Here is a 16368-nt window from a genome sequence, read left to right on the forward strand (position 1 = left end):
CCACCCCGCCCACTCTTCAATCTCTTAACTACCCAGAGGTGAGAGCCTGGATTGCCTATGTCAGCCACGCCCCCGGTGCCGAGATCTGCTGAGTCACCCCTGGGATCCAGGAAGATCCAATCTAGTTTTAAATTTTATAGTGGCTTATATTTCTCTTCTGAACTGCTGTTTTATAAGCAGAGAAGAGCTAACAGCCTGTGCCAGATTCTTTTATCTCAGTCGATTCTCTGATCCCAGAGCCCTCCCTAGCGCTACCGGCGCAGTGTGCCACTACCCCACCATCTGCGCTGGCCTCTCTTCTTCCTCCCCTGGGAGTCGTGCTTCCAGTCCTTGTGGATTCTATCAGTCCAACGCTATTTCTGAGGCTGATTAAATCTAGTTGGTTGTGAGGGAAGAAAGGAGCTTACACAGTAGCGTGTATCTTCTCCGCCATCTTGGCTCCGCCCCTCAATCCCATACATTTTACATGTGTTACAATATAATCTAGATACAATATATGTGTGCAAATACCATTTTCTTGTTGCACATTAATTATTAGCTTCCGAAGGTATAAGTAACCTGGGTAGATAGACAGTATTGCTAACAATTTAAATTCACTTCCCAGTGTTCCTTCTCTTGGTGTAGTTATTTCTGTCCATCATTGATCAACTGGAAGTGAGTTGGATCTTCTTTATGTTGACGATTTCCACTTCCATCAGAATACATCCTCATACAGTATTGTTGTTGAAGTGTATAGTGATCTTCTGGTTCTGCTCATTTCACTCAGCAACAGTTGATTTAAGTCTCTCCAAGCCTCTCTGTATTCCTCCTGCTGGTCATTTCTTACAGAGCAATAATATTCCATAACCTTCATATACCACAATTTACCCAACCATTCTCCAATTGATGGACATCCATTCAACTTCCAGTTTCTAGCTCCAACAAAAAGAGCTGCCACAAACATTTTGGCACATACAGGTCCCTTTCTGCTCTTTAGTATTTCTTTGGGATATAATCTCAATAACAGCAATGCTGGGTCAAAGGGTATGCACAGTTTGAAAACTTTTTGGGCATAGTTCCAAATTAGAGCTTTAATTTTTTTTTCAGCTGAAATGTTCCCCTTAAGGTTGGTTGTAAGTAGTAAAATAAAATAATATTAGCTGTAATTTACATAGAATGTAGTATGTGTCAGGTATTACGCTAAGTGCTTAACAATTATTCTCTTTTGTTCTTCATCATAACCTTGTGAGGTAGGTGCTATTATTATCCTTGCTTTATAGTTGAAAAAAAAAAAAAAAAACAACTGAAGAAGACAGAGATTAAGTGATTCTGGGAAATACCCTGAGATCAAATTTAAATTCAGATTTTTCTAACTCACGGCTCTGTGCATTACCTAATTTTACCTAATAGTGGCAAAAACTGGAATTGAAGAATAATGTAGGTTTTTTTCAGATAATTCATTTACAAATATATCCTGTTCCTCGAATATTGCAACTGGGCCAATGACAGTTTAAAAGTAAGTTGACAAGTTTTGCCTATGCTGATGCTATAAACTTCCAAGGAAAATAGACACTTTGATGGATCTACTTAATTGAAAAGTTTTTTTTTTTTTTTTCTGATTTTATTCTATCACCTCTTTGTTTCTACAAAGAAAGATGATTTCAGAATAGGCTTAATTAATTTAGATGGCTAAAGTCACCTACTCCTTCCTAATTATAGGAATATTAGATATAGGATGATTGTCTATAAAAAGCAAATGTTCAAATTTTCATAAAATATAGAAGATAGTAGAATCTACAAAACTCAATGGTGTTTATAACATTTTAATCAAGGACTTAGATAAAGACATGGATCATATACATTTCAAAATATTTGATGACAAAATTGGAAGGATACATAGCAAATTGTTTCACAAATTCAGGATGCTTTGGTCCAAATATAAAATGAGATCCAACTGAAATAAATTTAATGACCTACACTTAGTTTAAGAAAATCAATTTGATAATTAGATAGAAAATTAGATTTCAGGTTGAGAGAAGTTGTGTGCATTCTCAGTATCATGTAGATAAACAAGTAGTAGAATCAAAATTCCAATTTGAATACAAATCTATCATTTTAAAACTACTTTTGTTGTAGCCTCCTTCACCAAATAAACAATTTAAAAATAAAATTAATGTAATCTTTGAGTATGTTAAGAAAAACATAGTGACCAAGAACTTACCAAGATCCATCATACTCTTCCTTGGTCAGATCACACCTACAGTTTCATTTTCAATTTGGTTTCATGTTTCAGTAAGAACACTGATAACTTAGAGAGAATTTATAAACTGGTAGTTGTAATAGTTAAAAGCCTCAAAATCATGTCATGAAAGGATTAGTTGAATATTTTAATTATATACTGATGTATTTTAATTATGTAATGGATAATGATGATTCTAAGAGACCAGTTATGAATAATGATATCTATCTTCTGATACAAAGATTATTAACTAAATATGTGGAAATAAGAAATACCTTTTTAACCATTTATTTTCACTAGCTTTTTTAGAGACAAGTGAAATAAATCTTCTCTGTGATATGTTGTTTCCTCCTTTCTACTTCTTTATTTTCTTTCATACAATTCCTTACATTTCATAAACCTGGTTAATTCTTTCATTTTTCAAAGGAAATTTCCACAATGTGGAAATTTATTTTATTTGAATATGTATATTTCTTACAAAGTTTTCCCTACTCTCTGACATAGTAGAAGATAAAAAAAAATGTTAGTTTAAAATAAATTTAAGGAAAATTAGATCTATTGATTTGAATTGAAGACTCTATAGATATTTATTTTGGAGAAGGCAGGACTGGGATATAATGGCTGCCTTCAAGTATTTGATGGATTGCCATGTTGAAGAGGAATTAGATGTGTTTTATATGGCACAAGAGCATAGAGGACAGAGGTAGGAATATTGGATAGAGTTAAGAGGCATGTTAAGTCTTGAGATGGGAAAAAAAATGTCCAATTTTTGGAATTACTCATAAGTCTAATGTGTTGCTTCAGAAGATATTATAGAGCTTCAATTATTTTTTGTATAAAAAATTTTTCACCTTACTGTAAAGCATGCAATGCAAGATTTCATATGTGTAATGAATAGCATATTGCTTGTCTTCTCAAATAGGTAGGGGAGGTACTAGATGGAGGGAGAGAATTTGAAATCGAATAATGTATATGTGTGTGTGTATGTGTGTATGTGTGTGTGTGTATGTGTGTGTGTCTGTGTAGATAGATAAATAGATAGAAGTAAATAGAGATAGAGAGATATGCACACATTATCTTTTAAAAAATTTTTTTTTATAAAGCTTTTTATTGACAGAACATATACCTGGGTAGTTTTTTACGTTATCCCTTGAACTCACTTCTGTTCTGACTTTTCCCTTACCTCCCTCCACCCCCTCCCCTAGATGGCAAGCAGTCTTATACATGTTAAATATATTATAGTGTATCTAGATACAATATATGTGTGCAGAACTGAACAGTTCTCTTGTTTCACATGAAGAATTGGATTCAGAAGGTAAAAATAACCTGGGAAGAAAAACAAAAATGTAAACAGTTTACATTCATTTCTCAGTGTTCCTTCTCTGGGTATTGCTACTTCTGTCCACATTGATAAATTGGAACTGAATTAGATCTTCTCTTTGTGGAAGATATCCACTTCCATCAGAATATATCCTCATACAGTATTGATGTTAAAATGTGATCTCCTGGTTCTGCTCATTTCACTCAGCATCAGTTCATGTAAGTCTTTCCAAGCCTTTCTATATTCATCCTGCTGGTCATTTCTTACAGAACAATAATTAATATTCCATAACATTCATATAACACAATTTACCCAACCATTCTCCAATTGATGGGCATTCATTTGCTTTCCAGTTTCTAAACACTACAAAAAAGGCTGCCACAAACAATTTGGCACATACAGATCCCTTTCCCTTCTTTAGTATTTCTTTGGGATATAAGCCACTGCTGGATCAAAGGGTATGTACAGTTTGATAACTTTTTGGGCATAATTCCAGATTGCTCTCCAGAATGGTTTGCTTTGTTTACAACTCCACCCACAATGTAGCAATGTTACATATTATCTTTTAAAGGAAAAGTATTGGGGTGCAGCTGGGAGTTTATATAAATGTGTATGAGAAAACTGAACTTTTTTTTTCTTTAAAAAAATTAGTATTTAAGAATCATTAATATTGTACATTCTATTAAACTTGAATTTATTGAATGGGAAAATTAACACATATGAGTGTACATATGTATATATACACAAAAATAAGTTTCTTCAACATCAATTTTATATTCATATTCATTTAGAAGCTTTTTAATACCCTGTCAATCTTGTATATATAATGTTTGCAAAATTACTGATAGGATTCAAAAGTATACCCTATGCCCATGGAACAGAATAAAACAGTAGGCTTTCATCATAGGATATAGTAAAGAGGATATGGGGACTTGGATTCAGAAGACCTGAGTTTGAGTATCTGTTATACCATTTACTAGCTGTTGTGACTTCATCTTTCAGAGTTTTTGTGACTTAGTTGTGATCCTCAGATACTCTATTTTCACTGCCTTTTTTAGAGTCAAGTGAAATTAATTTTCTCAGGGATATGTTATTCCCTCCTTTCTATCTCTTAATTTTCTTTCATACTATTCCTTACATTGTATACACTTGAATAATTCTTTCCTTTTTCAAAAATCTTTCCCAAAAAACTACTTATAATCATAAGGGACTATGTCCAAACAATATTATCAATTAAGTGTTGTTTGTTGTTTGCTTTACCCCCATTCCCCTTTTTTTAACCACCTTCCTGGAATTATCATTACAGGCATTATCAAAAAGGATTTGCTCCATTTAGATACAAACATATCACCCAGACTCTCTTAGCTCCCTCACCTATTCTCCTCATTAAAATGCTTTTGTCCTGGGTATCAATTCCTTTCTGTGTCTACTAAAGAAATAATAAATTAATATTGTATAATATGATAACATAAAAGTGTATTAGTTCCCTGTGAGCAAAAGAGATGCATTTTAATTGTGCATTTTATATAGGCAATGACTAAGAAGAAATTGAAGAATTTTGGCCAGACCTAAAGTTTTCTTTAGCAGTGTCAATCTTTTGTGAAAATAATATCCTGAACCCTAGAACCAAATATTATTCTTCCTTTTTTGTTATGTATACATTTTCTGACCAGTTATTAATAATGATATTGAATGAAATTATTTTAAAAAATAATTTAAAAGCTAAATAGTATTTCAATTTTTCTTTCCAATAAAGTAATTGTAGTATTTTATTTTACTTTTTAATCACCCTGTTATGGTTCTTTTATTAAACAGTTTATAACAGATTATATGTGCTTAGTTAAACTTAAGCTAAATGCTACATTCTTAAAGCAAAGATGTAAGAAAAAAGATGTGTTGATTTCAATTTCACATAAATACAGCATTTGGTAAAAATGAACAATGAGAATAAATTTCCATAAGTTTCTTATATAATTCTTGAAAATATAACCTCCTGGTCAGGGTTTGTGGTGTATTATAATCCTTTCTACCTAGAGATACTGAAACTATTAGATCTCTTTGGACAGAGTTGCAATGGACCAAATCAATTGGGTATCCATATTAACTCCAATATTAAAATGTTGACTCTCAGGAAGCAAGAATCACCAAGTTATCTAAGCAGGAGAAAATCAGTCCAAGTTGGATATGAAGAAGTTCAAAACTCTTGTGTTGTTGAGTATGAAACTCTGAAATCAGCTCTTTAACTTCCTACCTGGATGAAATAGAAAGACCAAAAAGAGAAATGATTGAAAAGAACAAAGAGATGAAGGAGGAAGTTAAGTGTTTTACTAGGACTAGTATTTTTTTCTTTTGTGTGTTTCTAACTCCAGAAAAAGAATAAGTTTACTAATAAAAGGAAAATAGATGAGCTCTTACATTTTCTCAGTTTTTTCGCAAGTTTTTGGCAAATTAGGAAATTAAGAAGAAATGAGATTTTGATTTTAGTAAAGAATTGAATCAATTTTCAATGGTTTTACTCTTAACAGTAATCAGAACTTTGTATTTTTATTGTTATAGTAGCAAAGAATTTAACTTGTGAACGCTTAAAATATAAGGAATTGAATTAGGCCACAGAAGTAGAGATTTTATGCTGACAGGTGTTTAACAAGTGAATGGGGGAAAAATCCTAAACTATGTGTAGTATATTCAAAACTAAAAAGCAGAACTCTAATAGAAACTAGATCTAGGGTTCTGTATTCTTTCAGAAGTTCTTTTCTCCTTTATCTCATTGATATACTATTTTAATAGAAGCAACTGAAGAGATATAATGCCTATTTTATAATGGAACCCTTATTTAAGCAAAAAAAAAAAAAATCTAATGTATGATTATGAACACACAAATGTACACATATGATTTGAAAGAAGATATGTCCTCATCTATTCCGCTGCTAAAATTTATTTTAAAGATCCTTACTATGACAAATCAATATGACAAGGTTGTTCTTTTGCTGAAATAAACAAAAATCAATGAGCCATATAAATAGCTATGTGCAGAATAATACATATCCAATATCTCTTTAAAAGTAACCTAGAAAAAGAAATGTATCTTTCAATTGTAATTTGCCCTAGCCCTATAGCTAAATTAATGGTACTGTCCTATTATGGCATTTATTTTAAAAGATACATAATACAGGTTTAAACAAAATATTTCATACATTTTATTTTTAAAATATGCAAAGGGAAAGGAGTAAGAAGAATGATAGAGGGATATAGAGAATGAAAATAAATTAGATGTACTTTTCAAATTTATTTGAGGTATTTTATAATGAATGCTTTAGCCTCAGCTTTTTTTATTAAAATTCCCAAAAATTTATAAGCTACTTCTACAGTAAGAAATTACCAAAAGAAAGAAAAAATTATTTTTAAAAATTTATACAAAGAAACAATTAACTCTTAGTTGTATCTTTCATTGCATAATGAGTAAGGAGCAATTATTCCAAATAGTTAATGGAATAATTCTTTTTTTTTTTCTTTTTTTTTTTTTTAATCTAACATTGCCTCTTATGTGGGTCTTAAGACCCATGAGGATCAATACAAATTTATATATCCCTATTCATACCATATTCATTGGTGAATTCTTCAACAATTGAATAACATTTTATCTGAAAGCAGAGTTCACTAATTGGACACCTTTGAATATTCAAAATACTCAGGTTATCCTACACCCCCCCTTTGTAGGCCTAAGATGTCAACTCCCTTATCTTGCACATTCTCCAAAAATACTTTAGCTCACTTCATGTTGTTCATATTTAAATCACAGTTCAATTTTTTTTTTTTTTTGCTTTCTTTTATGCTTTATAAAACCTTCTCCAACAAAGGGATAGATAAGAATAATCTCTCCCACCCCACACTGTATTATTGTGATTAGAATAAGAAAGCATTTCCCTTTAGTGAAACTGCTAATTCCAAGGAAAGAAAGAAGAAAGCCTACATTTTCCAAATGATCTGCAGAGCAATCTTATATCTATTGGTAATCAAGATTATTTGGAGAATGTGGGAAAGACAATGTTATGCGGTTAATCTTTCCCTTTATTTCATTTTAAAATTGCTCTATTTGAATCCATTTTAGTAAATGGTTGTATTTTTTTTTTTTCAGTCTGAAATGGATTGAATGTTAAACCAGAAAACAATTGGTCTTTTAAAAACCTATACAGGGGAAAGTACATTTCATAAAATTGTTCAATTTAATGTGATCTGTTAATACTTTGAAATAAAATGTCACAATGTTATAAATGGTATGTTTTGCTTTCAGATGTCAAATACTTAAAAGAAGAAGATGCAAATCGCAAGACATTCACTGTCAGCAGTACACTTGATTTCCGAGTGGATCGAAATGATGATGGTGTAAAAGTAATTTGCAGAGTAGACCATGAATCTCTAAACTCCACACCTCAGGTAGCAATGCAGGTCCTAGAAATACACTGTAAGTAAACATTTTTTTCCTCATAAACTTGTGTACTAAATCTTTTCTTTTACCTTTTAAATCAAATCTAAGTTTTTCATTTTATAACAGAACTAAGAACAATTAAATGAAAACTTTTTTGTGTTAATGGTATTCAGGGAGAAGGAATTCTTATTTAAATCTCATTATTGACAATAAAGAAAAGTTTTGTTTTGTTTTTTTTAAAGTCTTTGTAAGGTTAAAAGACTGTAGTTTTCAAAATTTTTGTTATCAGGAAAAAATATGTAGTTTTTTTTGTGAAAAGCCAATTGAAAATATTAGCAGGCCTCACCAAAGTACTGACAACTGAACCCAAAGATGGTTTAATGCCCATAGTAAATGTATGCTTTCATTTAAAAAAATTAAAATTAAAAAGAACTTAACTACTTCAGTATATAATAAAATAAATAGCAAAGATAAAGTAAGAAAAGAACTAGAGATTGGGAATTCTAAATTTCAAATTATATTCTAAACCCTTCCATAGGCTTTTAAGGTTACCATTATACAATCTTAGGTTGTTTTTATAATTCCCTAAAGATATTACCTTGTTTTTATCATAGTGAAAAAAGTTTGAAAGTGCTTTACATTTTGAAAAGTCAAATGCAAAACTTATTTCCTTATGTGTATTTTATACTTTATGTACATCTAAAGTCCTATTTGAGATTTGATCTCTACATCTATGTTGTCTTTTGCTTGAATCTGAATCATCTATGTAATGCAGTATTTATCCACTCCAGACAAAGGCCTCCTTAGAACATTTATTTATTGTCAGATTGACAGATTTCATGACCAAAGTTTAAATTGGTCAGTTGTGGCTAGCCTTGTATTCTTACATGATCTTAGCAACAGAAATAAATCTATTAAATTGTTTCCTATGGCATTTCATTATTTAGTCTCTGAATAGTACAATGTAACTATGTAATAATACTTTGTTAACTAAAGGTAAGTTCCTAATAATAAATCATAGCATTTTAGTTACTTTTTTTTAGTTATTTCAGCTTCATGATTTCTCACTTTGTCATTTGCTTAAGTAGTTCTTTAAAATGACTAGTATATGATTATGAGGTAATAGGAACTGTGTCCCCTAGATCTTTTTGGGTCTTTGGACTTGGGTTGAAAAACCCTAAATCTCAACCCCTCCCAACCTTGGGAGCATCCCCACCCTCCTACTTGATTCCCAGAGAGAAAACTCCCACAATAATCCCCAAATACAATTCATTTGGAGATGTTGGCCTTGAGCATAATTACCATCCATTATTGATTAGTCCTTTAATTCATCTGGCTATCACTCCCTAGCCCTGGGCTATAGAAGGCTAAATAAAAATCAAAGCTGTGTATCCAAATCTTTGCTAATTCCTAATCAGAAACTGGCCCACTGAGTGGCTTCTCAGTGTAAATAAACCCATTTTTTGCCAAAAATCTCAAAAACCTGTGACACTGGCCTGGGGACCCCATCACTGTGTCATTGTTTGGGTGTCTCTCCTCCCTCAACAATTTCATATGTTATACTGAATGAAGGGCAGCAGAATTCCTTCACTTGAACTTTCTTGCCTTATAGGTAGGCAATCTTGCCAATAAGAAAATTAATGTTAACTGATTGCATTACATTCCAAATTTCAACCTAAAAATGAAAGGAAATCAAGAGAATTTGTTTCTACAGATTTCTAACAAGAAGCTAAGACACATAACTATGGTTTTCCTTAGCTGTATAATTGCCTTTTTAGTTTACCATTTTCTAAAAATAAAGTGCTTATTCATCAAATAGATGTTACTAAAGAATCTCCCCATCTCCTCTCTAATTCCTTCAAATGTCCTTTTTCTCCCCAACTCTTTCTTGGTTTCTCCCACTTCCATCTGTCTATAAAAATAGCTCATTCCCAAAAATTCCTTTGGATTTTGAGTGTGATCTTTTCTTATAAATAAAGGTTCCTTTTGATAAAGAGAATACCATTGTGAATTCGTCCCAGACCCTTTCATTTGTATCTTGTCTTCATATCGATAATGCATTCTTGAACCTCATCACAGGGAATCACAAAAATCAATCAAGAAATCAATCAATAGGCACTTATTTAAGTGCCTATATTGTGTCAAATCTATGCTAGGTACTGGAGATATGAATAGAGTGAATGAAGCTGTCCCTACTAGAGCTTATACTGGAAAAGAAAAAAATGAACATTCATAGGTATGTATAGAATAAATTAAAAAAAAAAAAAAAACAATGCAAAGTAGTTGAATAAAGGGAAATTCTAAGAGAGATCTGCAGCAGAGGCTTCAGGAAAAGATTCATGTTGATGTTGATGCTTGAAATGTTTCTGGAAGAAAGAAATTCCTGGAATCTGAGGTGAGGAGGAAGTCAGAGCCAAATGGATTCAAAAGTAAATTCTACAAAACATTTAAAGAATAATTAATTTCAATACAATATAAACTATCTAGAAAAATAGGCAAAAGAATTTTACCAAATTCCTTTTAGGTTCCCCTTGCATAAAATACATGGGAAACAACCGTTTCAAATCTTCTTGGGAGATAATGTCATGAGGGAGGAATGAAGAAAAGCCCATCTTGGCTAGATCAATAAATGTAGAAGGAAGGATAATATTTGATAAACCCCTCTAATAGGGTGAAAACTAAGTTGTGAAAGACTTTAAAAGCCATATAAATAAGTAATATTTGATGCTAGAAATAATAGGAAGCCACTGGAATTTATTGATAGGGAAATCATGTGGTCGGATGTATACTTAAAGAAAATCACTGGCAGCAATAATTTAACAACCACAGTATTTACAGCCCTTCATAATCTATTTCCCTCCTAATTTTTCCATTTTCTTACTACCCAACATGTAGTTGATCCAGGGACACTGGCCTTCTTCCTGTTTCAGGAGGAAGGAACTCCTTTTCCTGGTTCTGGATATTTTCTCTGCCTATCCTCCATGCCTGGAATCATCTACCTCCTCAGGCCACTTAGTGTCTTCCCTGACTTCTATAAGTCCCAACTAAAATCCATCTATTGGAATTCTTTCCCAGCCCCTCTGTTGTCTTGCTACCTTCCTGTCTTGTTATATTTTTTAAATTTATCATATGTATACCTTGTCTGTACATATTTATTTGCTTTTTGTCCCCCTGGTACCTTATTCACTTGTGAGCTTCTTAATGATAGGAACTATCTTTTGTTTCTCATTGTATCCCCATCCCTTAGCATAGTGTTTGGCACATTAATATTTATTGATTGTCTAACTGAATAAAGGTAGAACTTTACATTTTTCAAAGCATTGTGCAAATATCATATTTTACTAGCACAATAATCATGGGAAGAAGGTGGTATTATTATTCTTATTTTATAGATGATGAAACTTAGTCAAAAAGGGTTTAAATGATTTCCCAAGACAACACAGTTTATACATGTCTGAGTCTGGTTTTGAACTTAAATCTTAAGAACTCCAGGCTAAATGCTCCTTCTAGTTGCCTCTAGTCGCAGAATAAGGCTATGAGAGCCTTGAGACAAGAAAAGCAGTTTGATGAACCTATTGCAATAATCTGTCAAGAGGTAATGTTAGAGACAACTGTTAAGCATGGAAATGTAAGATTATCCTTATATTAAGAGGTGGATAAGAAACTCTATTTAGAGTTCATGACCTGAAGTTCTAGTGCTGATGGTATTTTATTTTAATTTATTTTTGCTAAAATATGTAATGATAATACTGTTACAGGTACATATTTCTTTAAAAGTATTTTTCATACCACCGATCCTGAAGTCAGGAGGATTTGAGTTCAAATTTGGTCTCAGACACTTAACAACTCCTTGCTGTGTGACCTTGGGCAAGTCACTTTATCCCAATTGTTTCAGAAAAAAAAAAAAAAAAAGTTATATTCATATCATTTAAAGACAACAAATGAATCAGAAGTGGGGTATATGGAGGATCTGCCTTAATTCCAGGAAGACATGTTCAGGTCACATGCCAGCTGTACATGATGACAACTTTTATTTATTGAAGGGAGTTTCCCCAACTGGAATTTCCCTATATCAATCAAAATACTCAAACCCTTACCATATCTATTTAAAATCAATGCTAGTAAACTGTTAGTAAATTGTAGAGATTAATCTTAATATATATTTAATATGCATTGTTCTTTTTTAGTTCATCATTTTTTAATTGTGTCCAACTTTTTATGATCTCAATTGGGATTTTCTTGGTAAAGATACTAGTATGATTTGCCTGTCTTTTCCCTATTCCATTTTGCAGATAAGAATATTGAGATAAACAGGTTTAAACTACATTCTCAGGATCACAAAGCCAGTAAGTCTCTAAAACCATATTTGATTTCATGGAGATGAGTCTTCCTGATCTCAGACAGGGCACTCTATCTATTTTGCTACCTACCTGCTCTTTTACCTTTAATTTAATGCAGCTCTTTCATCACGAATCACTGGAATAAGTAAAAGAAAACAATCTCCTTCATAATATAAGCAGATAGCAGCATTAAATACATCTAAATAATATATATTTAGATATAGTGTGTGTGTGTTTTGTCAAAAGGAAGGTTTATTTAGGAGAAGAGTTTACAAAAATAAGATATCAAATAGGCCCATCAGGAGTGGCAAATATGAAACAGATTGGGAGAATTTACTGTTAGCAAGGAAAAAAACAAGTTCCCTTGGGGAATGCACAATTAAGTAGGAGAAAGGAAGTACTCCATGAAGTGGGAGGAAAGCCATTGACTGAAAGATTAGACTAATCAGAGTTAGCTAGAGTAAGGAAAATGACACCTCCAAAGGAAGGCTCTATGAGGGAGAAAAAAGAGAACACCTCATTGGAAATATCCAATAAGTTTGTTAGAAATGATATGACTTTTTAATTTGTCTGATTTCATATTTTTAGTGGAACAGATTGTATGATTCAGTTTTTATTTAATTCTCAGCAGGAATACTGTATCAGCACTAACGGAAGAAATAACGTAGAAAACACAGGGAATAAAACAAGTGCAACTACATGTTCATTTTCCAACAGTTACTTAGATGATAATTATATAAACCAAGTGAAATATTTTTAAAAGAGTAAAATGAAAGAAATTTTGGAAAATGTTTAATCTAATGAAATCATTCTGAGACATTTTGCAACCTATGCCTTAGAAAAATAATAACAAAACTCAAAAGCATTATTTGACAAACTGGACTGAATAATGTATATTACTAGATTATTAATAATTTCTCTAGGTAATAATGAATTTAAACTATGAATCATTTAAATGCTTAGATTCCATATAAAAGAAAAAATAGCTTAAATGAATAAATATTTGTAATAAGAGATTCTAAATGTGAGCAATAAAAAAAATCTGAGCACAAAAGTTCAGTGAAATAATTTGCAGTTTAAATGAGATCAATTAGGTTAATGATGGATGAAAATAAGAAATCCATTATTTAAATGTAAAATAACTTTTAAAAGTTGTGGGGTCATTTGCTACCAGAGTTTTTCCTATCAAATCAGCTAGCTAGTTCAAATGGTTAATGTACATTACTAACCTTTATCATTCAGAGATAGTTCAAATCGGATCTATATATAAAATATAATTGATCATAATTTATTTTTACTAGTATCTATCAATTAAAAGTATTATAGAATATTTTTACACAGATCTCTCCATGTTTTTGCTTTTTTTGTTGTTTTATTCCTCTGACCACAAAATTCCTATGTATTTTAAAGAGCTTTGTGATTGAAAAATGACACCAGCTATTTCCTGAGACTTTCTAATATGCATTTTACAAATTGAACATTGTAGATCTGTTAACTCTGCTTCTCCTCTTACTGTCCTGGGCATCTGCAGAGAACTTATAAATTTGGTGAAATATAATATTCTTTTCACAAATATTCTCCCTTTATTTCCATTTAATTCAGAGAATAGGTTTTTAAATGTCTGATTAGAATGAAATAGATCCACAAAAGGATTTTTACATGCTAATTTCCATAGATTAAACTTTAGAGATTAAACCAGTGGTTTTCTAAGTAGAGAGTATTCTTCAGTGAAAAAACTTTTACTAATGAAGGTCTTTTCTGCAATTTAAGAGTCTTAGAATATTGCCTGCAGCACTGACTGGTTAAATGACTTGACAAAGCTAGGACATGAACCTGAACCAGTGTCTTTTAAGCCATCTTTGTATCCACAAAGTACACTGCCTCTCTAACTAAACATTATGTTTAAAAATAAAGGAATAAAAGTGAGGTAGTGGACAGAATGGTGTTAAGTGTTAGGAAAGCCTTATTTCATATCTGGCCTGAGACTTTTGCCAGTACAAGTCATTTAACATAACATCTGTCAGTTTAAAATATCTGCCAAATTTGTCATCTAAAATGGACATAATAATAGTACCTAACTATTATAAGGATAGTAATATTATAAGTATAGATAGGTAAGTACTTTTCAAACCTTAAAGAACTATATGAATGATAGCTATTTTTATTTTTATTATTAAAATTATGTTTATGTGCAAAAAGATGTGACTCTAGATTCACTGAAAGGGAATCAATCCCCCAGGAAACATAAATTCTACTAGGCCAAATTCTTGTAAATTATCTTCATGCTTTTATATATAAATTATATATCCACTTATTTTGTATCATTAAGGGATCTGATTAAATTTTTCATATTATTGACTATTAAGAGGCAGCTCAGTGGATAAATTTCTGGACCTGAAATCAGAAATACCTTATTTCAAATCTGGCCTCAGACACTTATGTAGTTTAACCCAAGTCATTTAAATTCTGTTTGCCTTAATCCACTGGAGAAAAAATTAGTAAATCATTCCAGTATCTTTGCTAAGAAAACTCCATGTATTGTATGGTCCAGTGATATGAAGAGTCAGACATGACTGAACAATAACAAAAACATATAAGATAAAATTTTGTTCATATATAATTTGTACACCACTCATCCATCTATTGCTAGAATAGCTGAGGAAATTACAAAGTGTTTTTAAGGGTTATACTTGAACTAAGTTTTTAAATTTTGAGTTTCCAAAAATAAAAATAAGAGTGTTACCTAAGAAAAGACAACATTGAGAAATGGAATGTTATATAAAAGGAATGACCAATTATGTCAAATTAGCTAGAGTATAGACTTGGCAAATATTTTGCAAACAAAACTGCTTATGGACTATCACTGTTTTAAGAGCTATTTAGTTGGGTAAGGCATACAAAGCATATGAAATGCAAGAGGAAGGGAGATAGTATACACACTATGAAGAAATGGAAAGAGTAGTCAGCTTGGAGTGCTAAATCTGAAGTGCTAGGACCAGTTTAAATCCTGGCTTTCCTGCTTAATGGCTGTGTGGCCCAAGACAAGTACTTTAACCTTTATTCACCTCTAAAAGAAAAGAATTTAATTATATCATCTCTAAGTTACTTTCTGATTCTAAATATATGATCCTATAATCCTAGCTGAGATTTCTGGCAGACCATCAGAAATCCAGGTCACAGGATAGTTCAAATTTTATGGAATAATGGTAAAAAATATTATAGTGCAGCAGAAAGAACATTTCATTCAAATATCAGCCCTGTTACAAATATTCTGAATTACCTTCAGGCATCTCCCTGGGTCTCAGTTTCCTCATCTGTAAATGAGGAATTTGGATTACATTTTCTCTCAAATCCTGTTCAGCTCTAAATGCTATATTTCCTGTATCTATACAACAAAATCACAATATTTCAGTCATTACAAGTTTTTGAAAAAAGAATTATATAAATCAAAAATAAATGGAATTAAGTTTGAGTTAAAATTTCATAAATTTCAATAAGCAATTATATTGGCTAAACAATATACTTTAGAAATTTGTCTTACAAATGAATATGTTAAAATTAAAATAAAGAAAAAGAAAAGAAATTGATCTAACTTTTTGGCCTTGAACAAATATGAATCACTTTTATGACAATGGTCCTGGAGAGTTTTAAGGTATGTTTTCATAGACAAGTAAACATTCATTAATTCATTCAACAAAGATTGGATAAGGACTATGAGTAAGCCATTATGGTAGGCTTTTTAGAGAATACATACCAAAGATTTATATCTATGTGTATATATGTATCTCCCCCCCCCACACACACGTGTGTTTGTGATGGCGCTATTAAACATTTAATCATTAACATATTTAACACATATTTGTGGACTTTTCCTTAAATCTTAGGAAAAGTATTTAATTATAGAAATTTCAAATAGTGTTGCAGTGTGAAACGTTCTAAATGGCACAACGTTTGGCATTATCAAAAAAAATTAGAGAAATTCTTGACAATTTTTCTGTAGAATTAAAGATAAAATACTTATTGCATAATTAGCATATATTCAGATCTTAACTGCAGAATTGCA

At 31.4% G+C, this 16368-nt stretch overlaps 1 protein-coding gene across 3 annotated transcripts in view; it reads left to right on the top strand.

Moving 5' to 3' along the window:
• The window catches only part of CADM2 (cell adhesion molecule 2), a 1499715-nt gene that overhangs the window by 1297288 nt on the left and 186059 nt on the right, over positions 1-16368 (top strand). For all 3 annotated transcript variants that reach the window (XM_074299789.1, XM_074299790.1, XM_074299791.1), the window contains one exon: positions 7831-8001. In XM_074299789.1, coding sequence (XP_074155890.1) covers positions 7831-8001 — 171 coding nt within the window. The remainder of the gene's footprint in view (positions 1-7830; positions 8002-16368) is intronic.

The sequence above is a fragment of the Sminthopsis crassicaudata genome, chromosome 3 (genome assembly GCF_048593235.1).
Source record: "Sminthopsis crassicaudata isolate SCR6 chromosome 3, ASM4859323v1, whole genome shotgun sequence".
In the NCBI taxonomy this organism is placed as follows: domain Eukaryota; kingdom Metazoa; phylum Chordata; class Mammalia; order Dasyuromorphia; family Dasyuridae; genus Sminthopsis; species Sminthopsis crassicaudata.